General features: G+C 35.4%; 1 protein-coding gene across 2 annotated transcripts in view; it reads left to right on the top strand.

Annotated features, from left to right (window-relative positions):
- LRPPRC (leucine rich pentatricopeptide repeat containing) overlaps nt 1-16091 on the top strand; it is a 92905-nt gene that overhangs the window by 47422 nt on the left and 29392 nt on the right. For both annotated transcript variants that reach the window (XM_027903593.1, XM_027903595.1), the window contains exons 24-25: nt 5665-5789; nt 6349-6455. In XM_027903593.1, coding sequence (XP_027759394.1) covers nt 5665-5789; nt 6349-6455 — 232 coding nt within the window. The remainder of the gene's footprint in view (nt 1-5664; nt 5790-6348; nt 6456-16091) is intronic.

Below are 16091 nucleotides of genomic sequence, written 5' to 3'. Positions count from 1 at the left end.
AAGCAACTAGAGAAAGAACTCAGACTTACCTTGGGGTTTTTTTGACCCTGAGTAAGGGGAACCAACTCCTTGCTTTAAATTGTCTTGATTTTTATTTATGACCTTGACCAGTTTCTCAAGACAGTGAAGTAACATTAAGAGTTGAGACAGATCACAATCTTGGTCTGTCATTCAAGGTGATAAACCTCTCTTGGACCATATGACAAAAATCCTAGTTTCTTAAACCTGCAAGGATGTAAAGAGCTTGTACTTTTTCTTAAAATACATCTTACTTTTAAACTGGTTCTTCCAGCTGCTAATAATTAGAAAAGCTTGTGTTACCTTCACGATGTTAAAGTTTTTAAGATTTTAAGGTTTGTACTTTTGGCTTACGTTTTCTGCCAACTCTCATGGGAAAACCTGTCTGAACATGAGCCATTTTACTGAAGAGGTTTGTGAAGCTGCTCCTGTCCTATACAATATTGGATAATACCTATTTACAGGATGATAAATTGACAGATGAACTACTGTTGATTTTTTTTTTCTTTCCTCCAAGAAAACTGCACAAGCCAGCTTCTTGTACAACCAAAAACAGGAATACGTACCTTAAAACCTTGATATGGTTCCTGTTTTTTCATTAACATAAGTTTGTTTCTATTCTCCTTGAATAATACCACCTTTGATGAAAGAAAGAAAACATTTTCAAATTTAAAATTTGCAAATTCCCTGTATCAGAAGTGTTCTTAAGAGAGGGAAGAAAATTTGCAGGTAAACTATGAAAACATTGTTACCCTACGACCATACGAACAAGATATTTTGTAGTTTTAAGTCAGGGAACACAAACAGTTAATATCTGTATCTTAAATGATCACAAGACTGTAGTTGGATTGTTTTTCTTGAAAAATGGCAAGTGTATTTTAATATAGTGTAGTCCAGAAAAGTGTTGCTGGCTTGTTTGTCATTAGTCTTATATAAACCCGTTTTGATTAGTTTCTTGTGTAGTAGATAGGGCATGAATGCAGTGCCTTGACAATTTTTCTTCTGCTGTTTTCATGGAGTTAAATTCACTTATGGTTCTGTTTGAGATCATTCTGGGGCACGAGTTATTTGACTTTTAAATGCACTTTTAAAAATAGGCATATTTTTAAACTAAGTGGTATTTTTAGTGGGGGGAAAATATCCCTAGTGGGGAGAAGGGTTTTGTTTTTTTTTTTTTTTTCTAATTTTTAGTGGCTTTATTTCAAATATTTGTATTAAAACCCTTTACGTGTTGCAACGAAATTAGGGATGTTTGGCTCTCTTACTCCATTATTGCAATTAGAAATTTAGCATCATCAGTGCCAAAGGACAAAAGTGTCTCATTTGCCCTATGGGGACAGGACAGTGATAAGATGATTTTTCGTCAAGGATCATTGGGTCGTAATTAAGTTACATTCATGGCTATTGCTTTTTGAAGGATGATTGGTAAATGACAGGCTTCATGTGCTTGCTATGGACAGTGTTCACTAGGGTTTTTTCTCCTTCTGTCAGAAAATCCTGTTGAGTCTGATAATGTAAATGTGGCATTTTATTCTGAACAAAAGAGCAGGGAAATGAGCTATCTTGTCTAATCATTCAGTTGTTTAACACCGACTTCCAGTTTAGACTCAATTGGCTGGAAAGCACTTGACATGTGAAGTTAGTGCTGTTCCGAACGCATGTTTGAGTAAATTTTAAAGTAAGTGACAGCTAAATTGTACCTAGGGAAATTACAAAGCCTTCAACACAGTTAATTTTTTTGGGAGGATTAGTTGTAATTGCAACACCAGTCTCCTTGAAGATTCCTTAGTATAGCAAATGAACAGAAACACATTTAGCTCTATCAAGAGCCCGTTCTCTTTTAACAGAATAATTTTTGTAAAGCTGATTGCACCTTGCTGAATTGACTTCCCTCTACACTAACATCTGCCGCAGATTTGTAGAGAGGGATTTGTTTTACCAGGCTACCCTCCACCCCCACCCCAGAGAGTCCCTTTTTTCTTTCTACCTCTCTAGTGATTTCAGGTTTGAGAGCTTTTCAATCAGTAAACCCCTTAGGTAAATTGCCACTTCACTAAAGCTTTATGCATAATGTTGCAGCACTTCATTCCAATTAAAATCAATATTTGGAGTCTTATTTTTATCAGGCAGACTCTCCGGTTGGGAAAGTTGTTTATTACAAGTAAAAGGGTTAGATTTAGTGCTACATTCTTGAAGCAAGAGGGGAGTGGCTTGTAGAAATTAAAGGGAGCTGACATATCCATGCACATTATAGCCAGTCCTGCTACAGTGTGTTCTGCAGAAACTCTTGACATTTGAGTAATTTTTGCTTTTCACATAGTTTTGTGTGATTAAAATTGCCCCCACAAATATTTTGTAAGATTGGACCCATAATATCTTGGCACTTTATAACCGTCCTAAACAGAAACCAAAAGAATCAAATAACTTGATATCTTAACCTGAGCATCAATTGAGGTGAAAAATAGCCAAAGTCCCTCTTTTGGGACTGCGTAAGGGCCAAGCATAATGCAGTGATGGCTGAGGCTCCTTCTGTCATTCAAAAATAATAGTATATCTTCTTTTTTAAAAGAACAAGTTTCAATGTGCCGGAAAAATACACCTAATCTTTAAGTGGAAGAGGTATTAGTCCTGAACAGATAATATTTGTGAGTGACTTAAAGCTGTAGTAATCTGGCCAACTCAAAATGAAGCATGGATCATCTATGTTCACATTTTAAATACTGTTTATTCCAAACTGACACCCGAAAGCAGATTTTTCCAACATAGCTATGAGTGTATGGGCTTTATTATCTTTTTGACTTGATTCATATTAATTGAATAGTAATTTTGGACCAGGCTTTAATGTAGTAGTGTAGTAAGTATCCTTTGGGAGAATAGAATGGTGTTTGACATGCATAACTTGTTACAGAAGGACTACCAAATATTTTCAAATGGTCAGCTGTTTGTTAGCTTAAAATTCTTATGTCTAAAGAGCATTTTCTTAAGATGTGGAAAACCTCTTTTGTGCAGTTCTATTTTTTTTAAAGTTAGCCATAACAAGAAACACACTGGAATGTTATCTCTACTTGAAATTTGAAGCCTACAATGAGTTCCTTATTTTCATTTTCTTCCAGGACTGTAAAAACTGCTTACAAAAGTAGCTGCTGGTATTTGGAATTAAATGCAGTTTGTGACAATTAAAAAATACCACAGGTTGTTGAACAAATTGTTCAAGTACCAGCATAAGCTTGATGATTTTTTTTCCTTTGCAGTGGTGGTACAAACAATTTGTTCGTTGAGTCTGAACTTCTCTATCATTTATCGTTTTATATTTGTCTGTTGCCAGTTTTAGCGTGTGTCTGTTTTGTAAACCCTGTCCTCTAGTAAGCTGTGGGTGACTGGTTGGTTGATAAAATACAGCTGAACAGATGTATCTGATTTCAAAACAGACTGTTGATTCAAAACAGTTGTGTGTAAATCAGTGTGTAAGATACCGACCTCCTTAAATGCAGACTTACTCAGCCCCCCTGAGCAATAAGTACCAGTAACAAGTACAGTATTTCCATTTTTATTGTCTCAGGTCTTCTCCGACTTTTTTTACTCTGCATGTGCAGTATTAATGCCTTCAGAAGTATACATTTAGAGACTAGAAAACTGTTAATATTACTGTTTGAATGGCATTCCAATTAGTCATTCATTTATTGATAGCTTTGACCTAAAAACATTCACTTTAATCCTTTAGGAATACAGCCGAGACAATACTATAGCTGTTTGAGCATCAGTCTGAAAAGCTAGATTTATCACTGAAAACTTTAATTTAAATGTATAAATGTTGTTGTGCCTCCCTAGAAATTGAATAGTTTTCTGTAAAACTGGGGTTTTTTTAGATGTTAACTGAACTTGCATCTAAAGCAGAAGAAAAATACTGATTACATTAATCTTTATATCTGACTATGGTAGCTACCATAGTATTTCTCTTTTATGACAGTAATCTAGCCTGCAACATCTACTTGCAGTTTTGAAATTAACCTGTAATTTAGTCTTCACCCCAAATGACAAAAATTCAAATGACTCCATGGGGTGCCAGAAGATGCACTGTAAACAGGGCTCAGTAAGGGGGATAAGGTAGAAATCCATCATCTTAGGTTCTTTTTAAGAATGCCATTTTTTCTGAACAAAATTAATTCCTCCTGTGTTTTACTCTTAAAATTTTGTAAAATACTTTAAAATACTAACCTAGAATATGGGAGTAATACATAGTAGTCTAGATACCTCATTCTTTCAAAAAAGCAAAATCTGTGCTGCACAGAAATGTAATGTGAGGAGAGGACATCTGAATTGGGCTTGTTTAACTGTAATATCTTGTTTCATTAAGGTTCTGTTGATCAATAATAAAGTTGCTTCAGGAATGTTAAATCATTATTTCAGGTCAGTTTTATTATAGCCTTCAGCTGCTGCTGTGGAGTGATATATAAGAAAAAAAAATTTTTTTTCCTTTGTAAGACTCTTGAAATCTGAAATGCAGTCTTACTGACTGTTTGGCTACTTACTACATTTTCGTGTGTGTGATTTTGGTTTGTTTCAGTTTAAACCTTCCCTTTCAAAGAATAACTTCACCTATTTTTACCAGTTGTTGTTCTCTGTTGTTTTAGGTGTTCTTTTTTGTTTTAGTTCTGATTGGGTTGTAATCCTTTGAAGAATGGTCTGCAGCAGATGATTAACTACTGTTAGTTGCACAGTATAGAACATTAATTTATATTTGTTGTTAAAGGTTCCAGATGTGATTGTTTTCATGACTTTTCAGTTTTGCATTTCAACTGCGTACACTTCTGAAGGTTTCAATAATGTATACTTAGGGTAAAATTCAGTGAAGGATTGAGGTATCAAAAATGGAACTATTAGGTGTTACTTGCACTTGCTGCTCAAAGACTCCTGAGTAAGTGCATTTAAGGAAGTCAGCATCTTCTGCACTAATTTACTAATACATGGATATATACTGTGACATGGGTAGGCCAGCATAAAATACATTTTGATACCTTAATATATTGTGGAATCAATTGCAAAAATTATACTTTTAGCAGAAAACATCCGTTGCATTCTGACCTTCATATGGAACGGAAAAATGCTAGCCCTTCCATGGTGTTGAAATGGAAATCAACAGATGATTTATAGCCAGTCTGTTAAGGCGTAGAACAAGTATAAAGAGATCTGAAGAGCTGTGGTTATCTCAGTTAACTCTGGAGATCTACACTGAAACAAAAATGCTGCGGAAAAATTGTAAAGGGCTTAAAAATTTAAAATGTCAAAACAGAGATATTTGGATGTAATATAGTGTGCACAGTATTACAAGCAAAAAAAAAAAAAATAGAACTCTGAAACAAAAAGTGAAATTTCCATGGCATTTGGGTTTAGTCAAGACAGTACCTACCAGAACTTAAGGAACACTGCTTTAAAAGTAAAGTGCATCTAATGATGAGGACCATTTACACCTTTGTAGTGAACAGTGGTCATGCAATCAAAAGTTATCTAGTCAAGGGGGAGAATACACACTTGGACTATATAAAGACTGCTAAATGAATTTTCTATGCAATTTTAAAGTGGCTTCAAGCATGTGTTGCTCCTGCTCAGAATGTTTGTTTTTATTCTTGTTTTGTTTCCTTCCACAAGGGATGACATGCCTGCAGCTCTGGAAGCTTTAACCAAGTGTTATAAGAAGTATGGTAAAATTCTTCAACTTCATAACATCTACTGTAGACTGGTAGAAAAAGGAGATGCTGATCTTCTACAGAAGGGTTAGTTTCATGTAGTCAAATGCTGTCTGGTTGTATGAACTGTTTTCCAGAGGCTTTTCTTCCAGGACTTGCGTATAATTTCTTTTAACTGAAAGACAAAAATTGTTTGCATTTTTATGTGTAACTTTAAAGCACTTAAATGATGTCTACATTCTTCAGATTAAGAAATTGATTATAATTTTAAATTTAAAACAACTGATGTTTAATACAGCATTGACGCAACGTACCTATTTTTCAAATAGTTGTGCATTTCAGAAACCTTACATCCTCACTTTCTGTGAGCAGAGCATGCCACTATATAGTCTTGTCTGTTTTGTTGAATTTAATTTAAAATGTAGTGCAAATAAAACAAAAACATTTTTAATATGCTCAAGGTCAGAGCTTCAAGAAATTGTGTCATATGTTGTAATCTTTCTGTATGTTTCAAAATTTATTCTCCCTATAGCTTATTCTTGGAGTTTTTTGAGGCTTGAAAAATACTGGTATTAGGAATGTCTGACATAAATATTAAAATGCATCAATATATTTAGTAAATTAATGAGCTTTATTTTCTCTTTAGTTTCAGATTTTATAAGCAGAGAATATGGTGACATGATGGCTCTTTATGATCTCTTCTTCGCCTTCTTGCAAACAGGAAAATACAAAGAGGCCAGGAAGGTCATAGAGGTGGGATCTTAACTATAGTGCTCTAATCTTGCAGCTATTTAGACTCTTAATTAGAAACATTTCAAGTTTTTAACCTTTAATTAGACTCGTTCTGATTCATGTTAATAGAATTCAATTCCAATAATAAAAAAAGCTCGACCAGCTTTACTTTGTATAATTACAGTTCAGAAGAGAGGCAGTTGTCTTGTATGTTGAAATTGTTTCCTCACTTTTTCAAATTTGCTCTTATATATCAAAATGATATTTGCATATTAAATATCGGATTGTGGAACAATTAAATTAAACTGGCATTCCTGGGTGTAAAGTTGCTAATCCTCTTTCCGAAGGAATTCTTTGTTCTTAAAAGCACTGGAATTTAATTTGCTGCAGACCATGCTCAGATTTATTTGTAATGCTTGTCTACAAGTTAATCAGCCAAACAAGTGCTGTCTGCTACTGTTTGGCATTTAATTTAGCATTTCTTCTCCCTCTCCCTTTTCCAGGATAGTAAGCAGCTTATAGGAAGTGGTAGGTGACAAACTTGGTCTATTTAGGATTAGTATATTTTATCTAGACTTGATTGAAATTGTGCTTACTGAAATTGATAAGTCAAAGGGGCAGCTGCAGAGTCTGCCCAGATTGTGATTATTTTTCTTCCTAACACAGTTGTATGTTTTTAAAATGCTGCATAAGTTTTCCAGCTAATGCATGGGAGGAGGCATCTTGCAGAAAAAGTAATACTTTGTCCTCAACTTTTGTGTTATGTGCATACACAACTCTAACCTGATTTTTTTTTGTCTTTTCCTTCCTAAGACAAAGAATGCTTGTTCTCCTAATTCCCCTTAGAGTATTTGAAATACCAGTTATCCCTGCTTGAATTGTCTAATTCTAGCGTTTGAAAAATCTTAACTGAAGATCTACTTGTTTGTCTATGGTGGAACAATACTGTCCTGCTGTGGGGTGAAGGGAAACTGCTAAGCACAGTGCTGAAGCATTGATATTTCTGTTCTGAGAGGAGCACAGAATCTCATAATACACAAGAAGAAAAAAAATATCAGTAACTGACAGTAGATGACACTGAGGAGTTGAGTTCTTTCTACAGTGATTAAAGCATATAGGAGGTAAAAGGATGAAATCTGCGATTTGGAAGTAAAACTAAAGCTAAATGAGTAAAACTGTTACTTCAGGTGATTTAGCAGCTCTTTCTTTGATAATGGCATTTTATTTCTCAAAATTTATGTTGTTGTCTGGAGTTCAGTAATCATGAATAGGAAAGTAAGAAAGTTATCAAATTCTTGGGGCTTTGACACTTTTGTGATTTTCTTAATAGGTACCAAATTATCTTTGCAGATATTCAGTATTTGGTAATGGATCATAAGTTTTAGTAACCACAGATGCTTAAGCATCAAATATCTGGTGATTAAATGGTAGTTTTCCTGCCTTTTAAACTATTTAAAGTAGGTTTTCTTACTTCAACCTACCTTCCATGAAGTATGAGCTATAGCTTTGTATATGCTGTTGAGGAAAAGCTGTTTTAAATTCCGGAATTATTAGTAGTATACGAATTTAACTAGGAATAGTAAGAATGCATTTTACCAGTGGATAAAGTGGCACAACATCGATTACTATATGGTGCATGATATTTTCGGTATGGTTGTGTTACATAACAATATATTAAGTATTTTCAAAGCAATTTTGTTCACAAGGGGAGGGCAGAAATCTTAAAATTGATATTTTACCAGAGAAGGAAATTGTATTGTTTTAAACCATAGGCATGTTCCTATTTGCTTTTCTGTTCGTTGGGAAGTCAAAGCCTTAATCAGTATAATGTGGAAGATGGAGTACAGGGTCTTTGTGTATCCTTCTCTCTAGTCCAGTGGGTTTTGTGACTAAATTACTTGTCTTGATGGTCACCTCAGATAGTTTTTCTATTTTCTTTGCTTATGAAATAGAATTCAGTAAAGGAGATAAACCGGTGCCGCTTTCTCTTTGCAGGTGCTGTTTCACAGATTACCTTTTAGTACTTTCATCAAGTACTGCTGATTATGGTGGTCACTTGATTTTAGTGATATCGTTTATTTTGAAAGTATCTGTGGAATTAATAAAGAGTATCTACAAGGGTAGTAATGAAACTGGAAAAAATTTCCTTAGGTGCTAAGGATATGAGAACCTTAAAGGATATGGTTACTTAAATGGAGTGTTACTCATTGGAGACCATTGCCTCTGCTTGCTTTTGCTATTTTTAGAAATCAGAGGTATTCGAGGTGGTTAGGTGGAATTTAGTGACAAGTGCTGCTTTGAAAAACTTGAAACTCAAAGCCCCAGCAATGAGGAAATAACTCTTAAATCTCAGATCTTTGGTAAAATGTGAGTGGGTGGCAATACTGGGAAAGAAAGAAGGATAAGATTAGAGTGAGATGATAGAAATTAGGTCAGAGTTGTGTATGTTCCATGTGTATGGCCACAAATGTATTGTGAATGCATATATATAAGCTTGCATTGTGGGATGTAGCAAGAAAGCTGAGAGCTTTGGGGCTCATCTCCTTGCTGGAAGAACAGCAAGACTAAGCTGAGAATGACAGTATAAAAGAAAGAAAGGGGAATAGAAAGGAAATGAAGCAAAGAATGCATCTGACCAGTGCTAGAACAACTAGACTGAAGGATGTGGTAGTTTGGTAGTGCAAGTCTCTTCTGAAGCAATGCTAACTGGAAGAGAAGCTGTGATTGAGAAGACTATGGGAGGAAATGCAGTTTCTGAGGCATCACAGTTTGTATGATAATGTTGCTGGACTGCCTTGTTAAGCTTTTGAAAATCTGCGTTCTCAGAGGCAATGGCTCCAAATAAGGTAGCCTTGGCTGCTCTGTGAAGTGTAAGTCTGTTTTATTCCAGCTGTACCTGGAGATTCCTGAGCCCTCGAAGGCATGCTGTGGTAAATGGACGTGCTGGCAGACACTGTTTTGCTTTACACTGGAAACAAGTTCCACCACTGGGTGCTGTAGTATGTCAGTGCATGATTCTTCTTAAGTGCACTTCAGGTGATAAGTTTTCTTTTATCTTGAGTCCGTCAAAGATGATCCTGTCAAAACTAAGTTGGCACATCTCTCTTCTTGCCCCTTACCACCAGGTCACATACTAACTTGCTTTCCCTTGGATTGGCATAGCATGACTTCCATGTCATCAAATCTAGCTCTGGCTACTTGGGGTTTTTCCCTTACTTGGAAAGGCAGCTTAATTGCCTTAATTCAAGTCAGTGTGTTTTGACTTTAACTAAACTACATTAAAACTAATGTAGGCTAAAAGAAAGGGATATGAATTTTCAGTACATGGGATTAGGGGGGAAAGTACCTTCTAGAAAAATATTTACATGAATGTTGTCTTATTTCAAAAATATTTAATCAGATTTCCTCCTGGAGAGAGGTCTTGTGTAATTATTTATTGCTCCAGGTAGTAGGTCAGAGAATCTAGAACTGCTTGACAGAGTATTCTTTTCGGTCTGCTGTATATATTATGAGATAATTTTCTAGAGCCTAGTCCCTCAGATCTCTCCAATCTTACCTGTTGGCAGTACTGGACAGTTTAAAATCCCTTGTGTTTACTCAGTTATTGACTGCCACTTTATTAACCTAATAGAGCTCATGGTTAAGAGCTGTACTAATGTGAAGGTCATCCAGGAGAGTAGGAATGAAAATGGGAATGTCTTCATTTATTCATGCTGGATGCAGCTATTAAAATACTTGTTTAGTCTATGTGTAATGAAGCCCATGTCCACTCTTGGCCCTTTCTGGTAGAGTTAGAAGATTTTTATGTCATCCAGTCAGTCCTGCAGCAGAGGTTCAAGCAAGCCCATCTCTAAATCTGCTCAGTGGAAGTCTAAACTGTGTTTTTGTGAAGTAGAAATGAACACTTCATACCTGTGACTAAATATGCAAGGTGTAAAACTGGTGTTAAATCCACTTCTGCACTGTAGTGATAAAATAATTGCACTTTGTTTGAAGTTTCATTGTACAGCAAAATACTTCGCTAAATAAGGCCCCCATTCAGAAATATAACAGATCACTTTCATTTTTAGTTGAGTGCTCATGGACTCCTCTGATAGGAACTATGGGTTGGAAGCAGTGTTGGTCTGTCTTTGTTTTGTCTGAGAGATAACTTCTTGAAATCTTTCTAGATCAAATCACATCAGCTGTTAAATTAACAGCTATTAATTTGTTACCTCAGTGAAAGAGTAAAAGGTCTCATTTCTGCTCTGGTTTTGGTTTTACTAGAAATGAAGGCTAAGAGGATTAATGTGTTTGGATATGGCAAAATTTTTCAGAAGATCAACCTGTACAGTTTGCTACCACTAGAGGAACCTGCTTGGAAAATGGTGATGGATAGTGCATGGCTTCAGGATTCTTGTAACCAGATTTTAATTAAGTGTGATACTATCTTCATCTTCTGCTCTCATATTAAATATGTCATTTATATTTAATAGTTAAATATATCATACCATATCCCACATATCTCAAGACATTTATGTGAAGAATTAAGGGACGAATGTGAAATAGTTTAATGAGATGTGTTATGATGTGAATAAATGCAGGAAAAGGCATTTGCTGCTGGAATCTGAGACCTGACAAAAGGACTGTTTTGGGTGAGTATAGTGTACAGGAATATATCTATCAACAGATGTCAGGTTAATTTAGGAGGTAAATAGATTTAAGCAAAGAATTGTGACATCCACTGCCAGCAGACCTCAAGATACCAGTTGCCATTGGATTTAATCTACCATAAAAACAATGAGAATATTTCTACTTGATATTGAGAGATTACAACCTTCTTTCATCCAGATTGCTTTTTTTTAAGAGTCTACATCATAAAATTGAGTCTTGCTGATTTTATGCTGGAGATAAACTATCAGTAGAAGATGCTTTCTTGATTTGTGACAGCAGGATTTAGTGGGGGGTGTTTATGTGTAATTTAATGATGGTTATATCTACTGTCTGAATTTACCTACAGATACTTGTTTTTGATCCTGTTGAGAAAAGAGTGGAGATGATTAAAACAAAATTTAAATGTTTGTGAACCAAATTGTATTAGATAACATTGGTCTGAGATTTAGGAATAGTTTGTAGGGGGTGTGATAGCTTTTATTAGAGTCACTGTATACAACTGAGAGGGAGGGGAAAGGCTGAAGGGCTTTTAGGCATGCAAACCCTATAATTACAAGAAAAAAAAAAATTTTTTTTCTTACTATTATTGAGTCCTGGAACTCCAATAAAAGCATTACTTCTCCTTTGGAAACTGGACTCCAATAGAGTTAGTCATTGGTGAACTTGGATTTTGTGTCCATGCGTGTATGTGGGTTAATTTAAAAAAAGGATGCTTACTAGTTCAGTGCACATTTTTTAGAAGTTCTTAAGTGTTGCTCTCTTAAAGAAAAGGAATATGTTTCAAGTAAGTAAATTTGGTAAAGGAGATTACTACTGAAAAAATTCCTTCCAGAAAGAGAGAGGGTAACGTGTTCAGAATGTGGGATCATGGCAAGAGCTGTGCTTCTTTTCTTAGCTCCAGGGTCTTTCTGTTAGAAGGAAGAGGTTTTTAATGTTTTTTTCATTCATCATACAGCATCAAACCACATTTCAAGGCCAAGTGCAAATTTTTGCTCCTTTTTGAGTCTAGGATATTCCTGATGATTTTGTTTTGAGCGGGGTTTTTTCATGTTTCTTATGTCACGTTTTCTTCCAGTGTGATTATCTTATTGTCTAATAATACTGTCTAATACTTCACTGCCTGATTTATCTTGGAAATCTTCCTGGTAAACATAAAACATTTCAATAGTGATTAAACATACATCAGTTTCAGTTGTTATGATTAAGTTGTAAAACTCTTTCCTATTTTTATTTTACTATTTTTGGAAAATAATCTAGTTGCCTTACATTTTTTTAACGTTTGCCTAACATAAAGCAGCACATAGGTCCCTTTCAAGTGAAATAAATTTAGTCATGAGTATTTACTCAACAGATACTAATTGTGTTGGTAAAGTCAATGAACTGTGAAGCTGACAGAAGTTTTGAGGCTAATACATACTTCAGGAAAAAAAAACGCAAACTAACAGTAAAAATTTTCCTAGTGAAGACTGTAAGCTTGGTATTTTCTTTTTGTGAACTACTGCTTTTTGTGTAAAGATTACCGTAATAAAAGTAGACTGGTTGCTATCTTGGGTAATTGTAGGATAGGTGGAAAGTATGAGCCTGAATTCTAATCACTCACAACAGGAGAGTTAGGGAGGGATAGGTATGTGGACATGTGTCCCTTTGTCTTTTATTAAGTATCTAGTGGTGCAAATAAAATATCAAATACCCTTTAATTGAGTAGATTTTGAAGGCATGACTTGCAGTGGAGCAGCTCGTAAGTTTTAATACTCCAGTACTGCATCAGAGTACTTACCTCATCAGACATGAAAAGTAGTTACATGGAAGGTATATTTATAATTGTATTCAGGCTTTCATACACTTAGCCCTTGCCCAGAAAGCTGAACAAGGGTCCACATATTTCAGATGAGTTTCTTGTTGAAGACAGTTACACAGATTGTGATGTGTTCAGTCATATTTATTTCTGGTCAAAATTACTTACAAAGAACAAAAGGAATGATTAATTTTTTAGAGAAATCCCATCTTGGTTATGAGCAGTTTACAAGGTTTTCTTTTTTTTTTTAAAAAGAGTAAAGTGATTGAGAGATCTTTCCATGCCATCACCTAAGAAACCATTTTTAAAATCCATGACGACGAAACTTCTTTCAGAGTGGGAAATGAACTTCTAGAAAAAGTATTGCTTCCATTGCCAACCATTTACAGCTGTAGCTCTAATGTAATCCTGGTAGTACAGTAACTTAAAGAAAAACTGAACTAGAAGAGAACTGAAATGGTTTATTAGACAATGGATATGATTGCAACAGGAAAGTTGCTTTTTGATGCCTAGATTATAATTAGATCCCTCTGTCTCCAAAGCTGGATCTTTGGTAAACTTCTGGACTATTGCGTATAATTTGGTATGTTTAGAGCTGATAACCAAGATAGTCTCCTTTTTTCTGTATATCTCACTATGATACTTCACTTACATTTTGTGAAAAGTTTTATAATGTGAGAAATAGAACAAAGTGGTATACTTTCATGCATATAACTCTATTTTAAAAATAGTAAATGTTTAATCCGTATTTTTTAATTTGAAGGTGAAGGAGTGTTTAGTAAGAGGAGAAAACAAAATAGAAGAGTAGCATAATTCCATCTTGTCCAACAACTAGGTTAAGATGGCTACATAAGGTACGGGAATTTTGTACCTGTGTGTTCTTCTAACTTCTGATTAAGAAGTGAACGTATTGCTTAGTAGAAGAGAAGACTGTTGCTGAGAGTTTTAATACTGAGGAAGATTCAAGCAAAACATACGGTGTTCTATGTTGTAAAAAATTTTGTTCAAGTAAGCTGCCATGCAAAAATATCCCAGGCTTTGTTGAAGCTGCATGGAATTCGTGAGATTTTCCTACGCGTTTTTGTGGAATCAGGGATAAATCTGTCTTTAAATTAAGAACTTCCCATCACGTGTTCTGTTTTCACTGATGCTTATGTTAGGGAGAGCTGTTGGAAATGACATACATCAGTTCTTATAGCTGTCTGTTCAAGGCTGTCTATTCCAAGAAGTAGTGCATTTTCTTGCAAGACATTGCTTTGGCATTTAAATCTCAGTAACTGGTTCTGGTACTGGTAGCATAAGTCTGTTGTGGCTGTTGATGTAACTCTTCATGAAATGTTCTTCTTCCTTCAGCAGCATTAGCTGTCTCTTGGTATTACTGACTTTTTCAGCTACAAAGAGAGGAGTGAATGGATCTACCCTTCCAAAGAATACCATTAAAAAGTGCCACATGAATGTTGTTTATAAAATTTGGCTGTTTTCAGTAAGTTTGAATTGGTGATTACAGTAGAACTGTTTCCCTAAGAAAAGAATGAACTTTGTAGAGAAAATACAGGGATTTTGAAGAAAACGTAAACCAGTTAAGGAGGTCAGAGTTACTCTAATGGCTGGAACTGGTGTGTTACTCACAGTGAAGTTACATCAGGCGGGGCCAGAGTAAGTTGACCAGTATATATAAGAATTATTTTGCCAAACAGTGCCGAGTAGTAATTTGTGAGAGTGCGCTGCTGGCATGTTGAAACAGAAGTCATCCATCTCGTGTCATGTATATGCCAATGAAAAATGCTTCTGCTGGCTTTCAAATAATTATGCAACCTAAGCCAGCTAGAGCAGAAGTGGCACTATTAGGGGACAGATTCAGCTAGTTTCCAGAAAGTCATTGTTTTGAACAAGATACAGGGTTTCTGGTCTGTAAGGTCTGTAAGTTGTCTCTTGTGGGTTTTCTCTCTAAGCAAGTTTTGTGTTTAAAGAGCAGAAGTTTGGTTTAGGCAAGTAGAGAGAAGTGAATAAATATTTCTGTGTATCTTCTGTAAATCATTTAACTTTTTGTCAAAAAGGGTTTTTTTGAAAGCAAGTACTGTTGCTCTATTGGCTGTAAAAGTTATAAAATGCTAATGTAAGCAGAATTTGAATGTTTCTATCATTATCTAAAAATCTAGGAAAACATCTAATAGATTCCTCTCTGACAGGTCAGTATTTTCCCAGACAGTCTGTTTTCTTTCAGCTCTAAGAGGTAGAAATTACCTCAAATAAAAATGTTAGTACAGAAAAGCTGGTGATTGGACTCCTTCAGTTTGAAGGACTGGTTCTAGGAAGGAGGAGAACAAATCAAATGCTTTTAGAGCTTTAGGATCACTGCATTTACATGATTTTTGAGTGCGGCTTGACTAGAGTTCTTTCCAAGATGCAGCATATTTTCTTCCTTTCTGGTTAGTTTTCCTTTCTGTGTGTGAAGGTACAGAACTGGTAAATAAATTAGTGTAGGTATAAATGTAGTATAATTATTGTAGAAATGTGGAATGTGCTGAGTTGGAAGGGACCCATCAGGATCATTGAGTCCAACTCCTGGCCCTGCACAGGATGCCCCAAGAATTGCACCGCGTTTAAGTTGAACCTCAGAAACATAGTAACAGAGTTGATCAGAGTATGGACTGGTTTCTGTAGGAGATATGATGAAGTAGGTGAGTCGTGCTTAGCCTAGAGAAGGAACAGTGAAACTGGGAATTATTTTATATACTGCCATTGAATTATACGAAATTAAGAAGATAAAGGAAAACCAATTTTGCGTCATCTTCTAATACAAAATCTAGAGGTCTCAAATGAAGCTAGTAGAAGTTAGGCTGCAAACAAACAAAAAGTGGTAGTATTTTGGTTGTTTTCAGCAGAAAGTCTTGGTGGCAACCCTTTGCCAAAAGATCTATGGTGTTCCAGGGGCATCCAGAAAAACTCCTGGAAGAGAAATCGCTTATTAGAAACACTGTGATCCACTGAACCTCAGGTAGCTGGAGAGTGGAAGAGCACTAAAGGGAAAGTATTGCTGTGATTGCTGACATTTTATATTCTCCTTTATTCACTGTGTTAGGGAGAGGATAACAAGCATTAGTTTGGAACGGCACAACTGTTTTATATTCCAAGAGAACGTAAAAGCCAGAAAACCTCCATGTTTAGTTTAGATGCTATATGAACTGCCTGAGACTCTCAAAAGGAAA

This window comes from Empidonax traillii, unplaced genomic scaffold, assembly GCF_003031625.1.
Source record: "Empidonax traillii isolate 1590-97213 ecotype Southwest subspecies unplaced genomic scaffold, ASM303162v1 scaffold984:size454904, whole genome shotgun sequence".
NCBI lineage: Eukaryota > Metazoa > Chordata > Aves > Passeriformes > Tyrannidae > Empidonax > Empidonax traillii.
The sequence above is the reverse complement of the archived record's forward strand: the minus strand, read 5'-3'. Positions and strand labels throughout refer to the sequence as shown.